Raw genomic sequence first — 27,313 nt, forward strand, 5'->3', positions numbered from 1 at the left:
GCAGGAGCGGGGAGGGGCAAAGAACGAGGGAGAATCTGAAGCAGGGTCCAGGCTCTGAACTCTCAGCACAGACTCAAACAGCCCCACAAACGGTGGGGCTCAAACCCACAAACGGTGGTCATGACCTGAGCCCAGGTTGAAGCTTAACAGGCTGAGCCTCCCAGGCGCCCCCTCCCAACTTCTTTCTTTAAAAAATTTAAGCCACAGGGGTGCCTGGGTGGCTCAATTGGTTAAGCCTCCAACTTTGGCTCAGGTCATGATCTCAGGATTAGTGGGTTCAAGACCCACGTCCGGCTTTCTGTTGTCAGTGAGGAGCCCACTTTAGATCTTCTGCCGCCCCCCCCCCCCCCCCCCCCCCCCACCATCTCTGCCCCTTCCTAGCTCAGGCGCACACACTATTTCCTCTCTCCGTTTCTCTCAAAAATAAACATTAAAAAAAAAAAAAAAATTAAACCATAGCCAAACGCTGAAAGAATAGTATAACAAACACCTTTTAACAATTTAAGAATAATTTGTGACATTTGTAAGTATATTTCACCACAATGCTTAAGCATAAACCTCCTAAGAATGAGGATATTCTACTAAATGGGGTACCATTATCATAAACATCAAAATTAATAAAAATTCCACTATTATTATAAGCGTTCGGTTTTAAATCCTCTCCAGTAGTCTCCCAAATGTCATTGTACCTTCCCCCCCAACCCTCGATCCATTAAGGTTAGTGCATTGCACTGGATCGGTATGTTTCCGCGGTCTCTTTGAATCTGGAACAATTTTCCTGCCCCTTTTATCTTTTCAAGAGAACTTCACTTTTTGAAAAGTCCAGCCTAATTGCCTTTTAGGGTGTAAAAGAATTTCAATCTAAAATGGAACTGGAAGGGCGCCTGGGTGGCTTAGTCGTCAGTTAACTGTTTAACCGTAATGATCTCACGGTTCTGGAGTTCAAGCCCTGCACTGGTCTCTGTGCTGACATCTCAGAGCCTGGAGCCTGCTTCGGATTCTGTGTCCCTCTCTTGCTCTGCCCCTTCTCTGCTCATTCTCGTTCTCTGTCTCTCTGTCTCTCTGTCTCTCTGTCTCTCTCTCTCTCTCTGTAAGGGTTAAATTGTAGTGTTGGGCTAACCTGTAGCGTTAACAAATAACAGCTTTGTTTTAACAGTGTAGATTAAGAGATAACAGCCTTGTCTTCTCAATCAAGGGAACAAAAGTTCAAGGAAAGTCAGAGGGATTAGTGTTTGATTGGATTGGGACAAGGGCACGTCTGAACTGTTTCCACCCCCATCTGGGGACTATTTCTTTGTTTTGTTCCCAGGTGTTGATAAGACGATGTGGTCGGCTGTAAAAACTCTGTACCCCGGCTGTTTGGGACCCCACTCTGGTCAAGAGCGTGGGTCCCGATCCGTTGGCCTTGCCTCTCATTGTAATAAACGTTGTTGTGACTGTCACTGGCGCCCGTAGCATTGTGTTTCAGGAGTCGTGTGGATGCAACACTCTCAAGAATAAACATTTTAAAAAAACTTTTTGAAAATTAAAAAATAAAATAAAATGGAACTGGATGATACAAACTGGAAAATGGAAAACCGTCCTCAGGAAAACAAAACTTCAGGACTGAGAGGCTATTTTCCCATAAATGCCTGATTTACAGAAAACTGATAATATTGGCATTTTCTTACATTATAGGCAGTTGCTCAGGGGTTGCCTCATATCAACCTTGGGAAGTCTTGTTTAGGGTTTTCAGAGACATGAACAAGAAATGACCCAGGTTGGGTTGATCTCACAAAATAAACTGAATTGGGCTTTGTTTTATGACTGGACTGGTTTCCTCTGCTTGGGGAATTTTCAAAGCCCTCCTGTGTCTTTCATTTTCACAGACTCTAACAAAACTCACTCTTCTTCACATTCCCTGCCCGTAAATACAGCCCACCCAAACCCTCAACAGGTTTGCCTTAGCTTGCTATAATTTGTATGTACCAAACTGCAATTCCTTGCTATTCCCAAATAAACTCATCTTTTTGACAATTTTGAATTTGCTCTGGTTTACCTCTTTCTGTAAGTCAGCAAAGTGGACCACATTCTTGATTGACTGATGATTTCCTCATGGCATTCTTCAGTCCCTCTATACCCTGTATTTCCTGTAAATTGAAAATTAGCTCTAGAGGCTTAATTCAGGTTAAGCATATTTGGAAACAATATAGCGCAGATTACACTGCGATCTTGTTAAAGTTCCGTGTACCTTCTGTATGTGTGTGTGAACTGTACTACCTTTGCACACTTTTCTATTGGGGTTTTGATCATTTGCTTCTCAGTCTAAGGCTAGTCTATATTCCAATACTAACCTGAGTTAGTTATAGATGAGTTTACACTCCCCTACTGATCTTCAGGTCATTGTCAATAAATGCAAGGGCAAGAGATAGATTATAAAAAAAACAACTCTCACCAACCATGGAGAGACACATTGTGGCCAACTGTATATCAATGTGTGAATGAATAAACAATTAGAGGTGTATCTGTGCAATGGAATGCTATCAGCAATAAAAAGGAATAAATGATTGACTCGCACAATTCCAAATGGAGAAGCCAGAAAGAAGAGCATATATGATTTCATTTCTTGGTATTCTGTAGATAGGCTGTCTCTGTTTGAATGAGTAACAAATAAAGTTATATGTAATTTATTATATTTATATACATTTTTCTTGCCTTTATTTTAGCCAAATCATTGTTATCAAGATATGCGCATTTGTTTTTTATTAACAGTAGTGCCTTTTTATTTTTTATTTTTTATTTTTTAATTTTTTTTAACGTTTATTTATTTTTGAGACAGAGAGAGACAGAGCATGAACGGGGGAGGGGCAGAGAGAAAAGGAGACACAGAATCAGAAGCAGGCTCCAGGCTCTGAGCCATCAGCCCAGAGCCCGACGCAGGGCTCGAACTCACGGACCGCGAGATCGTGACCTGAGCTGAAGTCGGACGCTTAACCGACTGAGCCACCCAGGCGCCCCAACAGTAGTGCCTTTTAAACAATTTTTCTTAAATGCCTGTTCTCAGAGTTGCATGCTTTAGAAATTCAATTGAGGGGTGCCTGGTGGTTCAGTTGGTTGAGTGTCAGACTTTGGCTCAGGTTGCGATCTCATGGTTTCTGGGACTGAGCCCCACATTGGGCTTTCTGCTGTTATCATGGAGCCTGCTTCAGATGCTTTCTTCTTTTTCTCTCTGCCCCACCCCCACTCATGTGTGTGGACTTCATATTTCCACTTTGGTGGGGGGGGGGAGGGGGAAACATGGCGTCTGCTCCTCTGTCTGAGTTAAGGTTTTGAATTAGGTTTTCCATTTCTGCCTTCTACTGGCACCTTACCTCTTCTGCCTTCCCCTCCCCCTGCTGTTTCTGCACCAACTTGGGTGTGGTCTACATTTCTGGTTCCTATACCCTCCTCAGTGCCTCAGGCCCCATTGGCTCCTCCTCCCATCCTCGAGGTTAAGGAGTAAAGTGCACCCCCTTGGACATCTAGGTCTTTTCCAAATAGAATAAATCGCTAAAGCTTTGATTACTGAACATAGGTTTGTGTTTTTAACTTCTTATTGCAGAGAAATTACGGCTATTTGGACCTATTGGAAAAACATGCTTTGTACTTAATTGGTTCATGAATTTACCATCTAAAAAAGTTCTGGTGTAAACACCTCTCGGTTACTAAGTCCTCAATTGGAGACTAAGGTTTTGTAAGAGTTAAAATTCTGCTAAGTGTACTTAAGACAAATGGAAATAAGGAAAGCAACCCTGTATGTAGGAAAGTAATGTAATGCCCCCGATTTCGAATCTGAGAGACCACCAAGGAGCCAATACCGATGCAAACGCACGAGGGTTTATTTACAAGCTCGAGCTTGGGCCCAAGTATACCCGACACAGCGGAGCAGGGACTTGGACCCCTAGGCTAAGAGGGGTAGCAGTTTTATAGGGGCCAGTGACCAATGAGATTGTAACACACACAGAAAGTTGCGTAGTCATGTCAGTCCACACGCAGGTGGCCAATTGAATTACAATTTACCCCAGAGTAACTGTTTGAACTAGCCTGTCACTCTGGTCAGAATTGGTGCGCAAGTTTGGCGGGCACAAGGTGGGGTTTAAGAATTGGCGATTAGGGGTTCCACATTCCTATTTGAGCCGGTTTCCAGTAAGGGTGTGCTCAGAGGCTTGACTAGGGTGGGGGAGTGTCTTAAGCAATAAGTAGGTCATGTGGGGGTTATGCATGAGATAGTGGGTGTAGCACAAAATGGAGTTAGTCTTGCTCTGCTTGTCCAGGGGTAGGGGATTTTTGTTAAATTCCTTGGGTCCCACAGTAGGAGGTATGTAAGAAAGATATAAGGAATGGAAATACATTTTTGTTGAGGGTAGAAGAAAGTAATTCTGTCTTCAATGAGACTGGTTATTTGGAGAGAAATGGCTTTGGGACAAAGTTTGAAGGCAAAGGAAAGTTGTAGAAGGTTCATGAAGGGAAATCTTTGGAAAGGAATTTTATGTGTGGTCATGATGGACTAAGGTTGAGATGAATAGGATTTTAAAAGTACACTGGTGTAAGGTTGAAATTCTGCTTTTCTCTCTGCTCAAATGACAAAGTTTTCTTGGATTGTTGATCTGCTCTTGATAAGACAATGCAAACAAAGGTTTGTCTTCCAGGAAAACCAAAGTTTCAGGTTTCATCTTTATCAGGTCTTTGATTACTTAGTTAAAACTTCTCAATGTTAAAGGAGCTAGGTTTTGGTAACAACTATATAATGCTATACATTCACCTTTAGGATCTTTTATTGCCACCTTGGTTGAATAAATAAAGTTTTAAGATTTGTAATGATCTGTAATCCTATTTAGGATGTAATTATAACTTCCTAAGGTTTTAACAATCTTCCCAGGATTTAAATGGTAAAGGAAGTCTTTTTGACCAGTTAGGCCCTTTTATTTGGGATGCTAAGTTACTTGGAAACTCACTGTCGTACAACGGTAAACCTTAGGTTGTATTGCACAGGTTAATGCTGTAACTGCCCAAATATATATGCAATTCCTAAAGTTTTAATGTTTTGGTATAAGGTCATCACTTAATATTCTGATTACTTGAAGTGTTATGTGTCACAGAAATAACCGAATTTCTTTGTCAATTGCATCATAATGAACTCTCATCAGATCTTTAACAATGTCTATTTCTGAGATTTTGTCATTTACAATTGTTCTTATTCTCTCACAAAATGTGTTTCTTATTCAAGGAGATTTATAAAAAGGACTTTGTGGACAAATACAGGTATTCGACATCTTTAAGATTAATACTAAAATGGGTAAGAATTTCCAGAACTAAAAATCTGCATTCAAATTGAACAAGAATTAGGAACATGGGATTAAATGAACTGAGGAAGATTATAGTTTTGTGGTTCTTTTTGAAAATATTGCTGGTTCTCTAATGTTTGCTCTTTTAGATTAAGGAAACTTTCTCTTAAGATATCTATGATATACAGAAATGTCATAAAGTATTCATTTGTAAACTGAAGCATTTATCTTTTCTCTCTACATAACTTCCCTGAAATTCAAAAACTCTCAGTGAGTATTCTTTCTTTCATGGCAATTACAATTGTTTGCATAAGTTCATTAAGAATCTGTTCATCTTGTACCAGGTCACCATTGGATATACTGGTTATTTTACCAAGGCTTTGACAGGAATGTCATATTTGAGAGTGACATTCATAGACTCAGATATGAGCAGACAGCTTTAAGGAACTAAGGTTGGCTTTATGAAACATGGAGCCATAAAGAGCCTTGGAAATGCTGGCCTGATACCTTGCTTACAGAGTTCCCAGCAGCCTTACCAGGTGAGTAAAGAAGGTCACTTCCTGGCAGTTGCAGGAACCTCAGGATATCTTGGGGACCTCATGAACAGGAATTCGCCCAATTCTACAGGTATTGCAGGCCTGTCTGATGGCAAGTATTTGGCTTGGCTTCTGGCCTCAAGAGGCTACTAAAAGTTCAACCAGGAGATTCCTTATAAAAGGTTCCAGGAAAGGAAACTTTAAAAGATCCTCATGATCGATCGCTATTCTTGCTGAGCTTATGTAAATGATGAGACCAGGTTTGTTAAGACTGGACTTGTTCAACTGAAGGTTGATGGGGGGGTGGGAGGGAGGGGAGGGTGGGTGATGGGCATTGAAGAGGGCACCTTTTGGGATGAGCACTGGGTGTTGTATGGAAACTAATTTGAGAATAAATTTCATATAATAAAAAAAAAAGACTGGACTTGTTCTACAAATGCATTGGCCTCAATTTGGCTATCTCTGGAAAGGGTTTTTTTTTTCTAGAGAAAAACTATATTTCAACAATGCACCATTATGGATGTTAAATTCTAGTTATGATTGTCTTTAAATGTTTGTTGTTTACCTGAACTAGACAACTTGAGGTAAACTTCAGAAAATTGTCACCGTATTTCATGTGTAAGCAATCTTCTGTGCTTGTTATTCTGTGGGGATAATAATAAGACCCCATGGGCATATGATTATTTAAACAACTGGGAAACAGGATGGATCTCTAAATGTGCAAACCGTATCTTCCCTAAACCTGATCTGACAGTTACCAGAAATCCGCCCCTTTCAAAGACTTGGAGGTGGACTTTACAGACATATAACCAAATAGAGGATTCAGTTTCAGGTATCACCCCAAGGGTCCAGCACTCCAGAGTTAAGAAGGCCAACTCAGAGGAGCCCTCAGCCTGACGAAGTGATCCAGATCCAGTCAACCCGCTTAAACTGACCCTCAAAAGGACACTGGCCCTTGGGATCTCCAGCCCTGCTCCAGCCACACCCCGGAAGCTGGCTGGCCTGCGTTCAGCAGAAGCTTGAGGAATCAACGTGTGGACTGAGCCCAGGGGTTCGGATGCAACTCTGCCAGCTCTTGCCCCTTACTGGTGTCATAGCCCTGATCTTGTTTCTGGCGTTGGGCTAATAGAGACTGCACCAACAAACTAGGACATGGAACCGATGGCAGACTCCCTGGTAACCTGACAAAGCCAACTAAGCTCCCTGGCGGCAGTGACCCTCCAAAACAGGCAAGCCCTCAACCTCCTCACTTCAGAAAAAGGAGGGACTTGTATCTTTCTGGGGGAGGAATGTTGCTATTTTGTAAAGAAATCAGGAATAGTCAGGACTAAGGTTAAAGAACTCAAGGAAAGAATTCAACGTAGACAACAGGAAAATATCGGTCAATGGAGAGGATGGGATCTCACACACCGGGCATCCTGGCTCCCTGCCCTGGAAGGGCCCCTCCTTTCCATAATTTTACTTGTGACCATCGGCCCCTGTATACTAAATACCCTGCTACGTTTTATTGAAAACACTGTTGCTCGCCAAATTTAGCCCTCCGAGGGTACTAACCCCTAGAGCTAAAAAGTGATGCCTAATAAAAGATTTTAAAAATGGCATTGGGGCGCCTGGGTGGCTCAGTCGGTTGAGTGTCCGACTTCAGCTCAAGTCATGATCTCACAGTCTGTGAGTTTGAGCCCTGCGTTGGGCTCTGTACTGACAGCTCAGAGCCTGGAGCCTGCTTCGGATTCTGCATCTCCCTGTCTCTCTGCCCCTCCCCTGCTCATGCTCTGTCTCTCTCTGTCTCAAAAATAAAATAAAATAAAATAAAATAAAATAAAATAAAATAAATAAAATCAAAATGGCATATAAATAAATAAATAAAATAAAATAAAGTAAAATGGCATCAAAGCAGGGAATGTTGGGAAAATGAATACAGTTTTACACCATAAGATGGCCGATGGGACTAAAACAAACTCTCTCTCTAGCTTAGAGACCCTCTTCTGGGTTCTTCTTGCCCTGTTTGCCACGCGCAAAACCCCCCACAGATATGGAAGCTGAATATAAATTACTCTCCCTCCTTCATTCCGAGCTCAGATCTTTGGAAAAAACGGTCTCCTCCGAGCCCGCTGCTGTTAAATAAATCTCTGATCCACCAAGATCTCCGAGTGCCGCTTGGTTTTTCCACCAGTGTTCCGACCTGGTTCTGTAACAGAGGGGCAGAGAGAGAGGGAGAGAGAGAATCCCAAGCAGGCTCTGAGATGTCAGGACAAAACCCGAAACGGAGCTCAATCTCACCAATCGTGAGATCATGACCTGAGTCAAAATCAAGAGTTGGATACTTAACCGACTGAGCCACCCAGGTGCCCCTAAATCAAATAAACATTAAAAAAAAAAAAATCTTTTTGATGCAATACAGAAGAAATATAACAGGCAATCTCACATCAAATGTCCCTAGGAATATTTGATTTCCCTTGAGTCCAGTGCCTGATGGCTATCTTTGGCTTGGACATACATCTCTAGTCCAATAATTTTGGGTAGATATCATCAACTACATGAAGCATGACACATAACATAGAAGAGCCTGTGGGTGGATCAGACACAGAGAAACTTACGACTATGCTCAGTACACACAGTTATAATGGGACCAGATTAGATTGTGAGCACCTTGAGGATGGGGATTAAAAAATCTTAGGCATCTCTATATCCTGAACAGGGCTTGGCACTAGTAAATGCTCAATAATCATGTAAAAACCAATCACCCACTGAGCTAAGAGTCACTGCACTACCCTTACTCATACCAAATCGGTATTTATCATCAGTGAAAACAGGACCGAAATAGAGATTTGCTTATCGCCTATTACCATTTTCTACCCAAGTTTCCAGTGTGTGTTTCCCTCATCTTCCAACTAATAGTTTCTGCTATCATTTTTTATCTTCATTTGAAATTGTCCTATTGTAAGTGCTTTTTATTTCCAGCTATCTTAAATGCAATCTGGAAGGTGGCAGAGAACAATCATAATTGAGCCAACAAGCAAGTGGAAGCAGAGGAGAAAAGGTGGCCCCCATTTGGAGGGGAAGGAACACAAGGAGGGGCCAGCAGGTCACTAAAACCCTCTCAAGGTGCTCTTTTGGCTCAGCTCTGGGCTCCTCTTTTCTCTCCAGAAAGTCCATGGGGAAAAGAAATACAAGTTGTATTAATAAAAAGAGTAAATGATCAAGAAAGAAAAAATTGAGGGGTGTTATATTCACTGATAGTTGTCCAATATTCCACCCAGTGTCCATAAATTACAGGAAGAGAATGAAGCCTACTCTCAATTCATCCTTCAAGATCCCTTACCGCACAGATGGTAAGAGGTTTAGGGTCCCACCCCACACAGAAGTAAGGCTTTAGTACTTGAGAAAACGCATCGGTGAACGAATGGATGTGAGACCTGTCGTTCAAACTGTAAAAGGAAATCTCCCCCAACTCACAGTCCAGATAAACGCCCACCCCTCTGGGCTTTTCCTTCAACACAAGAGTGACAGGAACAGCCCCTTGTGCCACATAGGCACCATCCTGCAGCTGAACTGTCCAGCGTCTGTTCTGTCCTGACAGGGGCCGCTGTCCCTTCCAGGAGAGGGGGTCCTCACAGACCCCCACGGCCCACTCGCTCTTGTCACCCAGCTGCACCTCCCAGTAGTGTCGGCCCCCGTCGAAGCCCTCGGAACCCAGGACGACGGGATCCGTCAGAAGTCTCTTTGGATGCTGAGGGACGCTTGGCCTTTCCCTCACGAATGTCACAGACGTCCTATCCTCAGACACAAGCAGATGAGGATGTGCTGTTTCAGGATCCAGGGTAACTTCTCGTCGGAACCTCTGTATGATCTTCTGCAGAGCCAAGTACTGCGGGGGGAGACTGCAGCCTTCTCTCCTTAACTGGAAAGAGTAGAGAGCTGGGGGCTCCTGGTGCTCACACCGGGCACGGACACCCCCGAGGCCCGTCAGCAGCTTCACCTCTGACATCACACTCCTCTCGGCCACCTCCTTCAGGAGACCTCGGAGGGTGGAAACGTGGTCTGAAAACGCCGTTATGTTTGCACAGAGTTTCTGCTGAATGTCCTTCTCCTCTTCGGCCAGCCTCGACAGAACTGCCTCTTGCTGCCGGGCTACAGACCGGTTCAGGTGCTCAAACTCAGAGGCTAACTTCTGTCTGTGGCATTGCACCTGCTCTCCCAGCTCTAAGAGTCTCCTGTCTTGGGTGGCTACCAGCTGCTGCACGACTGCCAGCTGCCTCTTCAGGGGCTCCACGTAACTGCCGAGCCTTTGCCTGTGCTGGGAGGCGGCCTCCTCCGCGGGCCTCACCCGGTGGCCCCGGTGGTCAGGGGGCCGCACGCACGCGGGACACAACACCTGTAGGTCCTCCTCACAGAAGAGGGTCAGGACCCGGTTGTGCTTCTCGCACAGATGCCTCTCGTCCCGCCTCCCCCTCTTGCTCCTGCTGATGTGGAGGAGCTTGGCGACGTCGATCACCCTTCCCAGCTGGGCGTTGCTCCTCAAGTGCCTCCCTCGGCCTGGGTGGCGGCAGACGGGGCAAGGGAAGCTGTCGCTGAGATCAGCCCAGGATTGCCGGATGCAGCAGCGACAGAAGTTGTGCCCACATTCGGTGGTGACGGGGTCTCTCAGGTAGTCCAGACAGATGGGGCAGTTGGCTTGTGCCTGGAGTCCTGCCAGGGCTGACGACGCTGCCATTGGGCCGAGATAAACGTCTTTCTGGACCGACGTGGCTCTTCTGGAGGTGGTGCCCTGCGGGAGTCCTCCAGTGAGAGGCAGACACACCCTCAGATTTTACTGTCCTTTCCTGTCCTGGATGTCCTTTGGTCAAAGGAGGGCAGCCTTGCTGTCCTAGGAGGCCACTGGCCTCAGGTGCAGTCGTAGATGCCCAGAGGAGCTCTGTTCACCACCTGCAGGTGATCACAGATGAGCTGGGCAGCCAGCTGTCCTCGGCAGCCCAGGGGATGTGAAGCCAAGGTCAGCAATTCTCTTGGGCAGAAGGCAGACATAATTTTTAAGTGTGTTTTCCTTCCTGGGGATGATAAAATATTCCTTTACATAAAATAGGCTACTCTTTATCTCATTGCCCTGTTCACTGCCACCTTTAAAGCAACCACTGAGTCTTTTCTCCACCCCCAGGATTCCACCTACACCCACGTCAACCAAAGAGGGGCTAAATGGGACTGTGGAGAACGTGTGGACTAGATCTCTTGGCCCTGGGTGAGATTTCTCTGTAGTCACCTACTATCTGGGGGACCTGGGGAATGTTATATAATATCCTCACCTCTACTCAGGTAAACAAAGTATAAATCTCCACTTCGATCATTTCAATAGTCAAAAATCTATTGAAAAAACTTGGTATTTTTTGGCTTAAACCACAGACATTTCTGACAGCACTGAATTCATAATATATCAAAATTTTCTTTTCACTTGAGTTTCTCAACTGGAACCGATATCCAACTCTGTACGTAGTAGATGGGATTTGGACTAGATTAAATTTACTGTGAGGACCCTGCCAACTTGGAAAACTAATTCTTCACATAATGCACAGAATGAAATTGGAGATCAGGAATTCAGTGTGAGAAAAAGCTGAGAAACACACACATACACACAATACTCTCTGAAGTGAATGGTGAGCTACCAAGTAGTGAGCACTTGTTAGGACAGGATCCTGAGAAGAGGGCATGGAGCTTTTTCTTTCAAGCTGTTACTGATGATTTCTCCAGGAGGCCAAAAGGCTGAGAAGTGACCTCCATGTTGGATCACCTCACTCACCACTGCCACAACACCAGAGTCTGTACCATGATTTTTCTTTCAACTCTGATGTTGCAGATTAATGTGCATTTTGGAGATCTGCATTCCCCACAGATCTATAATCTCCACGTTATCCCCACGATGACTGTATCTGCAAGTATCTCCTAAGTCCTAGGCTAAAGCTGTTGAATGACTAAGCTTGGCCAAGTTTCTGGGCCTCCCTTAAGAACTTAGTGACTTTGGGCAACCTGCTTATACTCTCTGCGCATCTGTAAGCAGACAGATGGTGAGATTAAGGAAGATCAAGTTTATGCAGGACCTGAGTACTAAGGATCCTGGCCCCATAGCTCTCATCCCTCCACTCCCCACCTATACACAAACCACCCCTCACTAAGATGCTGGAAAGGATTCCACACTGGGCTTCAGATCAGCACCTCTGGAGGCTTTGTCACACAGATATTGGGAACCTCTAGGACTGGCTGGGATCATGGTGTCTGTATTTTTAGCAGTATTTATATGACCTAGGACAAGGGTCACTGAATAAAATAAACCATAATACAAGAATGGTTCTTAAAATAACCTGAATCCAGGGGCAGCTGGGTGGCTCAGTCAGTTAAGCATCGAGTCTTGGTTTTGGCCCAGGTCATTATCTCCCAGTTCATGAGTTCAAGCCTGGCCTCGGGCTCTGCACTGTCTGTTCAGAGCCTGCTTAGGATTTTCTCTCTCTCCCTCTCTCTGTCTCTGCCCCTCCCCTGCCCCCCACTTGTCTCTCTCTCTCTCTCAAAATAAATAAATAAACTTTAAAAAAGAATAACCTGAATCCAAGTTTGCTTTTCCTTAAGGTTTGATCTTAGGCACTATACAGAAGAGGCATCGGGACGCCACCAGTCTTACCATGCCCCAGCCTCCTGTACTTACGTTATACCATCTCTGGGCTTACCTGGAGCAGGTGACTATGGGAGGTCTGTGAGGCTGGTCTCTAAAAGAGTTCCCAGAAGACAGTTTTGCAGGAGATTGCCGGGTCAGTGATGTGACCATTGCATATATGTATATATCCTACTAGCAAGGTGGAGTCATGGAGACCCCACCCACCAAAGAGTGGTGGGTCCTCCCTCCAAGAGGGAGGGCAAGGTCTGGCCCAGGTGCCACCCTGGATAGAGGTGGGGAGATTATTACCTGTGATTAAATCAAGCCAGCAGGGACAATGTTAATTACATAGTCTAATTTGAATGTTTATTTATTTTTGAGAGAGACAGAGACAGAGTGTCAGCGGGGAGGGGCAGAGAGAGAGGGAGACACAGGATCTGAAGCAGGCTCCAGGCTCTGAGCTGTCAGCACAGAATCTGACGTAGGGCTTGAACTCACGAGCCATGAGATCATGACCTGACCTGAAGTTGGCACTCAACCAACTAAGCCAGCCAGGCGTCCCTAATTCTTCAACAAGTAACATTAAGAAATATTAAGAGGGCGCCTGGGTGGCTCAGTCGATTGAGCGTCCGACTTCAGCTCAGGTCACGATCTCACAGTCCGTGAGTTCGAGCCCCACATCGGGCTCTGGGCCGATGGCTCAGAGCCTGGAGCCTGCTTCCGATTCTGTGTCTCCCTCTCTCTCTGACCCTCCCCCGTTCATGCTCTGTCTCTCTCTGTCTCAAAAATAAATAAACGTTAAAAAAAAAAAAATTAAAAAAAAAAAAGAAATATTAAGAAAGAAAAAAAAAAAAGAAATATTAAGAAAGAACCTGCTATGTTCCAGGAAGAGCATGTAGGCCAATGTAGATAGAGAGGAGAGATTGTTGAACAGGAAAGTCTGGTAAAGTTACTCTCTCCCACCACCAAAGCCTCTAAGGACTCCCATTTATTTCACAGAGTAAAATACCTCAAATGGCCTATGTGACTCTACCAAGGCTGGTTTTTCTCCCTTTTCCCCACAACTCACCTCTCTGGCCTCAGACTCTCCTTGCACTCATTTTACTCCACTAACAGGCTTCAGTGCTGGCCCAGGTCCCTTCTGCCAATCCCTTCTCCGTAACATTTTCTCCAGCCGGTCTCTCTGCAATGCTCCACCACTGCTCTTCCCTCATCCAGAGTTCTGCTCTGATTCCATGTTCTCTAAAATGCCTACACAGGGGTGCCTGGGTGGCTCAGTCTGTTAGGCAACCAACTTCAGCTCAGGTCATGATCTTGTGGTTTGTGAGTTCCGAGCGCAGCATCAGGCCACGCTGACAGCTCATAGCCTGAGGGCTGTTTTGGATTCTGTGTCTCCCTCTCTCTCCTCCCCTGCTCCTGCTCTTTCTCTTTCCTTCAAAAATAAACATTAAAGAAAAAATTTTAAATACCTACGCCGACCACCCAACTTCAGGTAGCTAACCTGCCCCCACCCACAGTACTCCCATGCTCTGTACCTACCCATCGAGCTTTATTAGCTTCTACCTTGCTTTATCAATTCTTTATATTTATTATTTGATTATCTGTTTCTTCTACTCTAGGAAGTACACTGCTCAAGGATAGGAATCTTAGTTTTTCTCACCTCATACAATTTCAAATTGAAGATATCCATGATGGTTAATTTTATGTGTCACTTTGCTGGGCCTCAGTGCCAAATATGTGGTCAAACATTATTCTGGATGTTTCTCTGAGGGTGTTTTTGGATGAGACTGACATTTAAATTGGTGGACTTTTTAATGTGGGAGAGTCTCATTCAGTCTATTGAAGGGTGAATAGAGCAAAAGTCTGACCTACCGTGAGCCAAGAAAGAATTCTATCATGGGATGACCTCTGTACTTGAAATGCAGCATAGAATCTTCCCTGATCTCCAGGTTGCTGGTTTTAAAATCTGCCATGCCGGTCGTCATAGATTTGCCAGTCTCCATAATCATTTAAGCCAAGTCCTTAAGATAAATCTTTCTCTAAAAATACACATCTGTTTGTTTATTTCCCTGGAGAATCCTGACCAGGTATCTCATCACTCAGCAAAATAAATGGACAAAGCTCAAAACACTAGGAATAGGGGTGCCCAGGTGGCTCAGTCAGTCGAGTATCCAACTCTTGATTTCGGCTCAGGTCATGATCTCACGGTTCGTTGAGTTTGAGTCCCACATCGGGCACTGAGCTGGAGGTGCAAGCCTGCCTGGGATCCTCTCTCTCCTTTGCTCTATGCCCCCCTTAAAATAAATAAATGAACTTAAAAAAAAAAAAAAACCAACTAGGAATAAAAAAGGTCTTTAAAAATCATAAAACAATGGTAGCCAAAGTATCAAGAATCAGATGGTATGAGACTTCTCAAAAACAATAGTATGTTTTGAAAATTAGGTTATATGACTTCAAATGTAGCCATGTATATTTGGCTTAACTGTCACCTCAACATAGGTAGAATAAAATCGTTTTGAAATGTGCCAAATCACCCAAATTTTAAAACATAGAGAGGATGACACCCCAAATTTAAAGATAAAACAAGCAGGGAGACATGGGATTAAACCAAGGAATTCTAGAACAGAGGGCAATTCCCAGGATAGTGGGGAGAGAGACAGATATACACATAGGCTACTTTGTTCAGATTGCAACATGAGATGCAGAATCATGTTCACTGGGACATAGATTATCTATGATCTATATAAATATGTGTAGGACAAGGGCTGTTAAAGAGCAAAATTTCAGTATCTATAGTAATCAGTCATTTGGGTCAACTGATAACAAACACAGTAAAGATGAGAAGGGAGCCTGGGTGTCCTAGTCAGTTAGGCATCTGACTTTTGATATTGGCTCATGTCATCATCTCATGGTCTTGGGATCAGGGCTTCTGGGATCACGGCTCTAAGTTGTGTGCTGGGCATGAAGTCTGCTTGGGATTCTCGCTCTCCCTCTCTCTCTCTGCCCCTCCTCTGCTGGCACTTATTCTCTTACACAAAAATAAATAAGTAAATTTAAAAGAAGAAAGAAAAAAAGAAAGAAAGAAAGAAAGAAAGAAAGAAAGAAAGAAAGAAAGAAAAAGAAAGAGAGAGAGGAGAATATGATTATTAAGAATTATGGAAGTAGGGACGTTTGGGTGGCTCAGTTGGTTAAGCATCCAACTTAGGCTCAGGTCATGATCTCAGTTTGTGAGCTCAAGCCCTACCTGGGGCTCTGTGCTGACAGCTCAGAGCCTGGAGCCTGCTCCTGATTCCGTGTCTCCTTCTCTCTGCCCCTCCCCCCACTTGTGCTCTGTCTCTATCAAAAATAATAAATGTAAAAAAAAAAAAAGAAAGTAACTTATTTAACTGTAAAGGAATGACTATAATTAAAAGACATGTTGGGGCACCTGAGTGGCTCTGTCTGTTAGGCATCTGACTTCTGCTCAGGTCATGATCTCACAGTTCGTGGGTTCAAGCCCCACATCAGGCTCTGTGCTGACAGCTCGGAGCCTGGAGCCTTCTTCAGATTCTGTGTCTCCCTCTCTCTCTGCCCCTCCCCTGCTCGTACTCTGTCTCTCTCTCTCTCAAAAATAAACAAACATTAAAAAGTAAAAAATAAAGACATCTTATTATAGGTAATTTCAACAGAAATATTTTATTAAATTTGTTAAGTAGCATAATCCTCAAATACTTTATCTTAGAAACTAAAAGCATCTATAACATCTATAAAATTGGTGTTACTCTCATGTTTTATAGTTGCTTAAAATGAAAGAGAAAAATCTCTTCTGGTTTTCAGCAGTAAACCACAAGAATCCAGAATTGCTGAGACTAAATTTACTAGTTATCCCTAGATACTGAAACAGCATTGTTTCTTTCCCAGGTACTTCATCTTTCATCATCTGTTACTGAAGAGATTTTAAGAGGTTCAGAATCTATTCCAACATAGAAATAGGGACAAACAGCTTCTGTAAAAGAATCATTAAAAGTATAGAGAAGAGATCTATCATTCATATTGTAAAAGGAAACCTCACCCAACTCATAGTCCAAAAAAATGCCAATCTTAGTGGGTCTTACTGTGGGCAGAAGCTGGCTTCTCTTAGGACCCAACATAACATAAATGCTTTCAATATATCTCCCAATTGCCCAGAACCCACCCTCAGCTACTGGCTGATTCCTCCAATTCCTAGGAAAACAGTCTTGACACACTCCCAAGGTCCATTTAGGCTTGTTTCCCACTATGACCTCCCAGTAATGCCGGCCAGAACTAAATCTCTTAGAACCCAGGACAGCAGGGCAGAGGTAAAATCTCCTTGGGTTATAACAAAGGTATTTTCTTCTCTTTCCATAATGCACAGTTTTTCTATCCTCAGAGACGATAAGCCGAGGGTGTGCTGTTTCAAGATCTAGAATCACATCTACTTGAAATGGCTTGATAATTTTGCCCAAGCCAGAGTATTGTGGAGGAAGGCTAAGTCCGTATTTCTTTAATCGGAATAAAAAGAGCTCAGGACGTTTTAGGTTTTGATACCTGTGGTAGATACCTTTAACATGTGTCAGTAATTCCAGTTCCGATTGCCCAAACTTGCACTCTACCTCCTTCAGCAGATGTTTTAATGTGGAAACATGGTCTGAAAATGTTATACGGTTGGCATTTAGTTTCGTTAAAATGTCCATCTCTTCATCTCTCATCTGCCTAAGAAGAGCCTCTTGCTGATTTTGCAGAAACAGTCGAAGTTGCTCAAATTCAGAAATGATTTCTTCTCTCCTATACTCTACCTTCTTTTTCAGTTCCACAATTTTGCTGGCTTGCAGAGATATCACTTTTTCAACTCGTTCCACATTGTTCTGCAAGGGCTCAATGCTATATTCTAGAATTTTCCGGTGATAAGAGGCAGCTTTCTTAATGGGGCAAATGTAGTGTTTCTGGTGTTGAACAGAGAGACTGCACTGTGTACATAAAACCTCTAGGTCCTTTCCGCAAAAAAGGGTCAGAAACTGATTGTGCTTCTCACACACAGAATACTCTTCCTGCCTTTTTCTCTTGCTCCTTCTGACCTGCAGTAGTTTAGCAATTTCAGTCAAATTACTGAGCTGACGGTTGCTCCGTAAGTTTTTGTTACGAAAGCAAAAACGGCAGACAGGACAGGGGAAGGTATCTTCTAGATCCTTCCACATCATGTTGATGCAGGAGCGACAGAAGTTGTGCCCACAGTTTATAGTCACTGGGTCTTTCAAGTAGTCCAGACAGATGGGGCAGTTAGACTCTTCCTGAAGGTGTACCAGGGCTGTTACAAACTCCATTGAGCAGAGAATGAAGGTGGTGGGTAAGAATGTTCCCCTTGGCAAGGCTTGCCGTAAGCTCAAGACCCAGAGAGTAGATCTTCCCCAGACCTCGAAGCTTTAGGTTCCACTGGCCCAGCTTCTGATGGCAGCCACTGAAGTCTTGTGTAGTGTCCTGTCCTGTAGCTTGAGGTCAAGAAAGATTCACTGTTCACAGCTCTCTCACGGATTAACTCACCTAAATTTAAGATTAATGACTTTCTTCTTCAACAAAGTAGCCACGGGTCCAAGCAAGCAACCATTCATTCCTATGAGTGAGAAAAGTTTTCAATAATAAAATCTCCTAGATGTGCTATCACAATATAATAATTAATTTAGGCAAGAATCATCAATAACTGCAAAAACTATTATGTGAAATTTCCTGGGTAATGATATATTCACAAAAATCTCAAAATATCACTGTTAACAATTATGTGAAAAATAAGTGCCTTTACAATGTAGAATCCTAAAGAATACCTCCTGACCAATGAAGGGATAAACTGATGGCCTGCAATGAGAAAAACATCACTTACGGAGTATTTATGCTCCCCCTGCAAAAAAAGAAAAAGCAATTCCTAAATTTAATCACAAAGATACAGTCACTAAAATCCAAACCACAGAATGTTCCACAAGTCCATGGTCTTAAACTATATACAATGGCACTGAAGTTTCTTCTACGTTAAGAAACTAAAGAAACAAGTTAAATTTGTGATCTTAGCTTTCTAGAGTCTAGCTAGACATATATATACATTGCTCTAAAGTGGACAGAGCATGGCAAAAATATGAATATGGACTATTCATTAGACAACAGTAGCAAAAATCAAACTTCCTGAATTCAACAATTGCCTCATAGCTACATAAGAAAATATCCTACTCTTAGCAAATACGTACTTTAGTACTGAAGGAGTTGTGATCTTTGAATGTTACTCTTAAATATAACTTAAAAAACAAAAAAAGTGGTGGGCCTGGGTGGCTCAATCAGTTGAACATCCAACTCTTCATTTTGGGTCAGGTTATGATCCCAGGGTTGTGGGATCGAGCCCTGTGTCGGGCTCCACACTGAGTGTGGAGCCTGCTTAAGATTCTCTCTCCTTCTGCCTTTCTCCCCTTGCACTTTCTAAAAAAGAAAAAAAAAATGTGGGTGTCACGGTTTTGGTATCATGTGGGTGATGGGTGTGTCTATAATAAGGCAGCATGAAAGACACTCATTAGTGATGGAATGGGTTCTATAACTTGATTTTGGTGGCCACTATGTGAATCTACATGTGATAAGTGGCATAAAACTAGACAGTCATTTGACCAAGATCAAATTCCTGGTTTTGATATAGTATTTGGAAACATGGGAATGTGGATGATAGATACACGAAACCTCTCTGTACTGTTTCTTAAAATTCCTGTGAGTCTATTATTATTCTAAAGTGTTAAAGTTTTAGAAAAATCACCTTCAGGCTCATCCGGATGTTTAAATCAAAGGGAAGTTGTGTAGTTCATTTTGTAAAGCACTGGGACATATAATAAATCACTTATATCCCTTGCTTTTTATACTCATTGATTTTCCTGTATATTATTTGTGCATCATCTGCCACCTTTTAAGATATATGGACCTAGTACAGAAGCTTAACCTAGCCCAAGCTGTGTTCAGCTCAAGAGGATTATGGTACTACCCTTCTACCTGGTCAGCCTGTTTCCATTCTTGCATTCTGCATCCATTCGCAATTCAAGTAATAAGAACTTTCTTTGAATATACAACTCCTAACATCTCTTTCTAGTGCTTAAAATCTTCCAGCTTCTGAATGCACTTTAAATCCTCAACATGGTGGGGGCGCCTGGGTAGTTCAGTTGGTTAAGCATCTGACTTTGGCTCATGTCATGATTTCACGGTTTGTGAGTTTGAGCCCTGAATCAAGATCTCTACGTTCAGCATAGAGCCTGCTTCAGATCCTCTGTCTCCCTCTCTTTCTGCCCCTTCCTTGCTTGCTCTCTCTCTCTCAAAAAAAAAATAAACTTAAAAAAAAAAAAACTCTAAAAAAAATCCTCAACATGGTATGCAGAGCGCTGTAGGAGACCAAGAACATGGGTTTTTTTTTTTTATGTTTATTTATTTTTGAGAGACAGAGAAAGATAGAGCATGAGCATGAGTATGGGAGGGGCAGAGACAGGAGGAGACAATTTGAAGCAGGCTTCAGGCTCCGAGCTGTCAGCACAGAGTCTGATGTGGGGCTCGAACCCGTGAACCGCGAGATCATGACCTGAGCCAAAATCATACGATTAATCGACTGAGCCATCCAGGCGCCCCAAGAACGTGCTTGCTATAAAAGTGGACCCCCCAAACTCAGGGTTCTTTGGCTGTGTCACAAACCCACAGTGTACACAGCATCCAGCTGGTGAGACTTGGGAGAGATGGGAAACTGACACCAACCTGATGCTCATGCTATTGGCTGTGCCAGTAGTAACTGAGTCCTGTCTCTGACCCAGGACTTGTGTCATCTGGCAGCAACCATGAAACATCAACAGGCTAACTTACTAGTTTCAAGTAGGGTAAAATGCTGAGCCTTGACACTTGAGAGTTAAAATCTTCAATTACAGCTGTGAAACTCAAATTTATGAGAATTGAACAGGCTTATCCAAAGTCATAATATTAAATGCTATCAACTACTAGCATACTAAGCCATTAAGCACACTACACTTTTCTGGGTGACATAAATATATATTTGGCCTTTGTCCCAGGTTCCTGACATAGGGCTCTTAACACCCTTGGACTCACCCCATAGTGATAAGGATGCACTCTGTATGCTAATGAGCTGAGTGATGGCTAAGGACCCCTAGATAGCTGCAGAAGGGGGCAGGCCACCAAAAAGATCCAGGGATGATTAGTGGGTTGGAACCATCAGCCCTATCCTGTATCCTCCTGAGGAGAGGCACAGATGAGATCGAGGTAATCACCCAAGGCCAGTGATTTAATCAACCATGTAAATGTAATGAGACCTAGATAAAAACCGGGTTGGAGAACTTCAGGGTTGGTGAATACATCTAAGCGCATGGGGGTGGCAGGCACTGCCTGACCAGAACAGATGCTCAGTAAGTGCTATTGTGCAGAAAAGAGTGATCATAATAGGCCTAAGACTGCTTGCTGTCCTTAGAAGGGCCTGCTTGCAAGGTTGACCCTTGGGTTCTATCTGAGAACTTGGATTTTGGAAGGGTTCCCATCCTTCTCTGATAACAATGGCTCACCGAGCCTAAAGTATCGGTGTAACTAATGTGGTTTATGCTAGCTACCAGCATTCCTTCTGATAATCCGGAAATTTGATACATCCTAAGCAGAGGCTGACCTCATGACCTGTTCCCAAAGAAAAAATAAGCGTCTAAGAGCTTCCCTGATAGACAATTCACACGTTATCATAACTTGTTGCTAAAGGAATTACATGAGTCCTATGTGACTTAACTGGGTAAGAACTGTTGGATGTTTGCCATGGTCTCCTCCAGACTTCAACTCATGCACCTTTTCCTTTCGCTGATTTTGCTTTGTATCCATTCACTATAATCAGTCATAGCTGTGAGTACATTTTACTCTGAGCCTGGAGTCCTTGTAGCAATGTCTGAATCTAGGGTAGTCTTGGGAACCCATAGACATAAGTATTATTAGAAAATCTTATAAAATTTCAAAGTGAAGAAAGCTCTTAGAAATCTGACCCAACTGACTAGATATTTATTATATCATATAATCTATTAAAGTATATACTATAACACTGTCTTAGTCTAAAAGCCACTATATATCTTATTGTTATTGTTAATATCTTATTATTGTTTCCCCTTTAATGAGTAAAAAAGACGCTAACTGCTCATGGTGGTTTGGCAGAGAAAGTCTGAATAGATTCTAATTGTTTTAAATGTTTATTTATTTATTTTGAGAGAGAGAGCAAGCGCATGTGTGAGTGGGGGAGAGGTAGACAGAGAGGGAGAGAGAGAATCCCAAACAGGCTCCATGCTGTCAGAAAAGAACCCGATGCAGGGCTTGATCTCATGACCAAGAAATCTTGACTTGAGCTGAAATCAAGAGTGAGATGCTTAACCAGGTGATCCACCCAGGTGCCCCAGATTCTAATTTTGAAGCAGCAAGGTATTATTACATTAAAAAAAATTTTTTTTTATTATATTGCGATTGGAGGATAGCATGATATGCCATTCAAAAATATGCCTCTTTGGCATAAGGATGCCAAATCACAAGGATGATTTTGAGCTGATTATTTGGAGAAATAGCAGACACAGAAGCTCTGAAAACAGACCAGCAGCTACCCTTTTGAAAGGGCAATTTACCATAGAATGGGGACCTGTGCCAAGAAGAGAACTATTACTAGACAACTTTTTCACCTGGGTGGGGCAAACTTCATTTACCAGATACTTTCTCTTTTCAGTGTCCTATGAATTGCCCTCCTCCCCTTTGAAGCCTTAGACCTATATCTCTTTCCTTAGTTCAGGATGAGCTGCCCACTTACACTCACGCTACCTTTTTTGAGTCTCATATCTTTGTGAATCTCCCTTATGTGCAGATGGAGTACATAATTAAATTATTTTCTCCCGTTAATTTGCCTTTTATTACAGATGGGGTTTCAGCCAAGAACCTAGAGGGGTAGAGGGATAATTACTTTTCCTCTCCCACACAATAAAAAGAAACATAAAGTAGTGATAATGATAATGTGTCTTCAAATTTTTCTGATATTCCAGTCTAACTTTTCATGAATAACACTGTCACGACGAGAATCCCTAATCTTTGTTTGAAATTCCATATTTTGGGGCACCTGGCTGGCTCAGTCAGTTAAGCGTCAGACTTTGGCCCAAGTTTGGCCCAGGTAATGACCTCATGGTTTGTGAGTTTGAGCCCCACATTGGGTTCTCTACTGTCAGTACAGAGCCTGCTTCGGATCCTCTGCCCCCATCAGCTCTCTGCCCCTTCCTCGCTTTCTCTCTCTCTCCCTCTCAAAAATAATAAATATTAAAAAATAAATAACATAAATAAGAGTATTTCAGGGGTGCCTGGGTGGCTCAGTTAGTTAAGTGTTCAACTCTTGATTTTGGCTCAGGTCATAATCCCAGGGTCGTGGGATCCCAGAGCCCTGTGTCAGGCTCTGCACTGAGCGTCATTAAGACAGCTTGGGATTCTCTATCTCCCTCTCTCTCTCTGCCCCTACCCCACTTACACTCATGTGTCCTCTCTCTCAAAATAAACAAACATTAAAAATAAATAAGTAAATAAATAAAAAGAATATTTCAGGGGCACCCGGGTGGCTCACTCGGTTGAGAGGCCGACTCTTGATCTTGGCTCAGGTCATGATCTCACAGTTCATGGGACTGAGCCGCGAGTAGGGCTTTACACTGATATGCGAGCCTGCTTGGGATTCTCTCTCTCCCTCTTTCTCTACCCCTTCCCCACTCATGCTTTCACTCTCTCAAAAATAAATAAACATGAAAAAAAGGGTTTTTTTCCCCTGCGAGCACAAGTGGGGGAGAGGCAGACAGAGGGAGACACAGAATCTGAAGTAGGTTCCAGGCTCCAAACTGTCAGCACAGAGCCCGACTCGGGGCTGGAACCCACGTACCGTGAGGTCATGACCTGAGCCGAAGTCGAACCCCTAACCAACTGAGCCACCCAGGCGCCCCTGAAAAAAAAAAATTAAGAGTATTTCATTTAACGTTTATTTTTGAAGGGGAGAGAGACAGAATGTGAGTGGAGGAGGGGCAGGGAGAGAGGGAAACACAGAATGGGAAGCAGCCTCCAGGCTCTGAGGTGTCAGTCAGCCCAGAGCCCGGCACAGGGCTCAAACTCATGATCCGTGAGATCATGACCTGAGCTTAAGTCGGTAAGTGTATTTCATTTAAAATAAGAAGGAGGTGGGTGGTGTTCCTGCACAGATCTAGATTCCCAGTGGGTCCTCCCCTTTCCACATACTTATGTACTCTAACTCACTTTCCAGACTCAAGCTATGAGATGAAATAAACACCTTTGGGGGCCATTTTCCCAGTGCAAGCTACAAACAGCCTGCTATTGTGACTACTGCCTTCTACTCTATCCCTTCAATCAGTTTCATAACTCTACAGCAAGCCTCTTTCATTACTTGTATGAATAATAAGACTTAGAGGGCACCAACATCTGGGGCATACTCTCATTTCCTGGCTCCACACATCTTTCGGTCATAGCACAGATCATACTTGTGGTTTTACATTCTTTTTTTGTTAATGACATGGCAGCCTATGGTTCATGGTCTGAATTCTTTATTTTTTCTCAAAGCTGTATTACCTTCTCTAATTCTTGTGGCTGCTAAAAAATATTGGCTAGTATGACCTCAATAACAAAAAAAAAAGTTAGGCTAATAAACTAAATTTGCAGTAGATCCTCAGCTCTCAAGATTCGATCCCTGCGACTTGAAATGATGTTTAACATACCAGAGCCTCACCTTACAGTTAAAAAAAAGGAAAATTCCGTACCTACAAGGCCTACAAATGAGGAGCAAAGGATGACACTGACTACGTCAGGGAGGTGCTGGCACTGTGGGTTGGAGGTTCTTACCTTCACACCCCAACAATCCTTCTTTGGAGAGCACGTGGCCACTTTGCAACTTGAAAACTGTTGTTCTGATGAAAATCTCATGTAACGCAGTCATACCACCTCCATTACGACTACATGGACTTAAGAGGCAGGCCCAGGATCCTGTATTTCTTTAAAAAAAAATTTGGGGGGAAGGGGGGAAGGGGGCACTTGTAAGGGGATTCCTGTATTTCTCAAAGAGTCTTGCAAGAATCTGAGAGACCCAGTCGTGCACAAGCACCCCCACATATGGAGCCCAGAAGAGGCCCAGGAAGCCCTTGCTCAGCTAAGCCTCAGGATGAAAGGCCCTTCCTGCTTACCTGCAGCAAGCGGTTCAGCGGCTCAAGCAAGGCGCTGCGCACTCGCACTCGGTTCAAAGACAGGCCGGCCACAGATTAAAGACCCCAACATCCCCCCCGCAGAGCGCGGTTTCCTGCGTCAGAGACTCACATTTGTTCCGTGCTGTGATTGGCCTGTTCCCCCGGAAGTGGTGGCAGCTATGGGCCTGCGCATGTGCATGCTCAATGACCCTGCTTGGAGAGGGAGAATGGGAAGAGATCCTGAGGGTAGCTGGGGGTTGTAAGGCTAAGTGATTAAAGGCATTAGTCCCAATTTAACTCGAGTTGCTAATATTTATATTCCTGTGACAAACTTGAGAGCCAAAATAAGGCCAAACCATACAGCAGGCGGTTTTTAAAATCTTCGACACCCCACCCTCCTCCCAGACTGTGAAGGAGTGAAGAATTCTGCTGTAACCACTTCACCTAGTGTGGGATTACTGAGATTACTTGTCATAGGTGAGGGTGTAGTTAGCGTTGAAAAAACAATCCTCTTTGGATCAATTTGCATCTCAGTGAGTGCTTGGGTGGGTCTGTCCCACCCTGTAAGATTATGCCCCACCAACTCAGGCTCACCCAGGTCTCTCCTTGAAGTGCTTCTTAAGGTGAATTAGTTGGACAACTTGATAAAGTCTTCAAGGCTGAAGGATCAGTAACTAAGTACTTCTGAACTCATAAATTAGCACCCAAGTGGGACCGAAAGAGGTATTTGCAGAAGAAATAATAAAGTTAAGGTATTACTTTCAATTGAAATCAGACGGCTGGATTCTCAGACGAATAGCCTACTGTCATGTGGTCATCATCCAGATGTCCCACATATACTTCTCATATATATTTTTGGTCTTTGTCCATGGTTTCTGTCTCACAGCCCCTAAAACACTTGTAACTTTGCGGGTGATAAGAGTAATGGAAGTGTCTTCTGTTGTAATGCTTAGTCTCTTGTCTTCAGTTCCTTCAGTGTGTAAAGGTGAAATGGGTGTTTTGTTATTCATAACAAGCTCAACCATAACTGATTTTATGTCAGCGAGGTGACTTTTAGAAATTCCCTACAGATCTTGAGGTGGGAGGGCTGGTTGCCAGAGGAACTGACCAAGAATGGAGGGTTGGAATATACAGTCCCACCCCTGATTTCTGGCGATGGGGGGAGAGGCCGGAGGGTGAATCAGTCACCAATGACCAATAATCGCTAAGCAGTGAAGCCTCCACAAAAAGCCAAAAAAGGAGGGGAATTTGGAAAGCTTGCAGGCTGGTAAGCCAGAGGTTCACCAGCCACCATGCTGGGCCCCAAAGTCTGAAAGGACAGAAGCTCTTTTGGAATCTTGCCCTATTCATCCCTTCATTGGCTATTGATTTGTATCTTTCAGTAGCCTTTAGATATAAACCAGTGAGTAAATAGATATAAACCAGTGAGTATTTTTAGCTAACAAGTTGAAGAAAACATATTGGGGGGATAGCAATGGAGGGGAAAGCACACCTTAAAGCTCTCCAAAGAACATTTATTACATTTTTAATATTTCCCATTTAGACATTTACCCAAGTGTGCAACACATTTTAAAATAGAATGAACTATATGTGAGGACATGGACTACCTCCTAGATAAAATATTCAAAGAAAAATTTACAGAATACACAGGATGCTCCCATTTCTTAAATACATATACACAAACTCATGCAATATACACTCTCCTATGAGTAGGTTATTTGGAAGGTTTGCACAGGAAGCTGTTCCAGGTAATGTCCAGATTCTAGGGAATGGACTAGAACACATGAAGTCACTGTGTAGCCATTTTCACACATGAATTGTTTTCATGACATTCAGTAGACAATTTTAATTTTAAAGAAGTTTCACAGCAATATTTTTGGGTGCAGGTATTTGTGTTCCTGATTAAAGGAAAATCTTTTCACTCTGTTATGTGCTCTCTTCATGAGGTCAATAATGCTTGTTTTGTTCTTAGTTTTTTCCTTACTTTTTGTGATGTTAGTAGGCATACTGGTCATTGCCTAAACCTTTTAATAAATTTGGGATTGTAAAATAATAATGGTTTCTGCTTTTTAATTTAATTTAATTTAATTTAATTTAATTTAATTTTATTTTTAGGTTGGCTCCATGCCCAACATGGGGCTTGAATTGATCACAACCCTGAGATCAAGAGTCAGATGCTCTACCAACTGAGCCAGCCAGTTGCCCTTGCCTTATTTTATTTTACTAAATGTTTATTTATGTATTTTGAGAGAGAGAGAGAGAACACATGAGCAGGGGATGGGCAGAGAGAGGGAGACAGAAAATCCCAAGCAGGCTCCACACTGTCAGCACAGAGCCCAGCCTGGGGCTCAAACTCACACACTCTGAGATCATGACCTGAGCCAAAATCAAGAGTTGGAGACTTAATCGACTGAGTTACCCAGGTGCCCTGCCCCTACCTTATTATAAAAATTAGTGGAATATATCTTTGGTAGTAACTTTCCTTATTATTTGACCAACATGAAGTGCTGTTCATGTCACGAAGGAAGAATAAATATTTCACTGGACATCCTTTAAAATTTTTTTTTAATGTTTATTTATTTTTGACAGAGAGAGAGA

At 43.1% G+C, this 27,313-nt stretch overlaps 2 protein-coding genes across 3 annotated transcripts; both read right to left on the minus strand.

The window, feature by feature from the left end:
- Nucleotides 1–9,140: 9,140 nt before the first annotated feature.
- On the minus strand, nucleotides 9,141–10,553 carry LOC122218392 (putative tripartite motif-containing protein 75). Its single transcript, XM_042936682.1, has one exon. It carries the CDS (start codon nucleotides 10,551–10,553, stop codon nucleotides 9,141–9,143), a length of 1,413 nt encoding a protein of 470 aa, XP_042792616.1.
- A 5,625-nt stretch (nucleotides 10,554–16,178) lies between these two features.
- Nucleotides 16,179–24,753, minus strand: LOC122216936 (tripartite motif-containing protein 60-like). Of its 2 annotated transcripts, XM_042933897.1 has the most exons (3): nucleotides 24,716–24,753; nucleotides 24,378–24,526; nucleotides 16,179–18,084 (listed from the first exon to the last, which is right to left on the minus strand). In XM_042933897.1, exon 3 carries the CDS (start codon nucleotides 17,795–17,797, stop codon nucleotides 16,382–16,384), a length of 1,416 nt encoding a protein of 471 aa, XP_042789831.1. In that variant the 5' UTR covers nucleotides 17,798–18,084; nucleotides 24,378–24,526; nucleotides 24,716–24,753; the 3' UTR covers nucleotides 16,179–16,381. The 2 variants fall into 2 exon arrangements, with proteins under 2 accessions (XP_042789831.1, XP_042789832.1); XM_042933898.1 differs by lacking the exons at nucleotides 24,378–24,526; nucleotides 24,716–24,753 and adding an exon at nucleotides 18,349–18,371.
- Between the last annotated feature and the right edge of the window lie 2,560 nt (nucleotides 24,754–27,313).

Source organism: Panthera leo, chromosome B1 (genome assembly GCF_018350215.1).
Source record: "Panthera leo isolate Ple1 chromosome B1, P.leo_Ple1_pat1.1, whole genome shotgun sequence".
NCBI lineage: Eukaryota > Metazoa > Chordata > Mammalia > Carnivora > Felidae > Panthera > Panthera leo.

Coding starts and splice junctions, on each gene's coding strand:
- LOC122218392 (XM_042936682.1), bottom strand. CDS start 10,553: ATGGCAGCGTCGTCAGCCCTGGCAGGACTCCAGGCACAAGCCAACTGC.
- LOC122216936 (XM_042933897.1), bottom strand. CDS start 17,797: ATGGAGTTTGTAACAGCCCTGGTACACCTTCAGGAAGAGTCTAACTGC.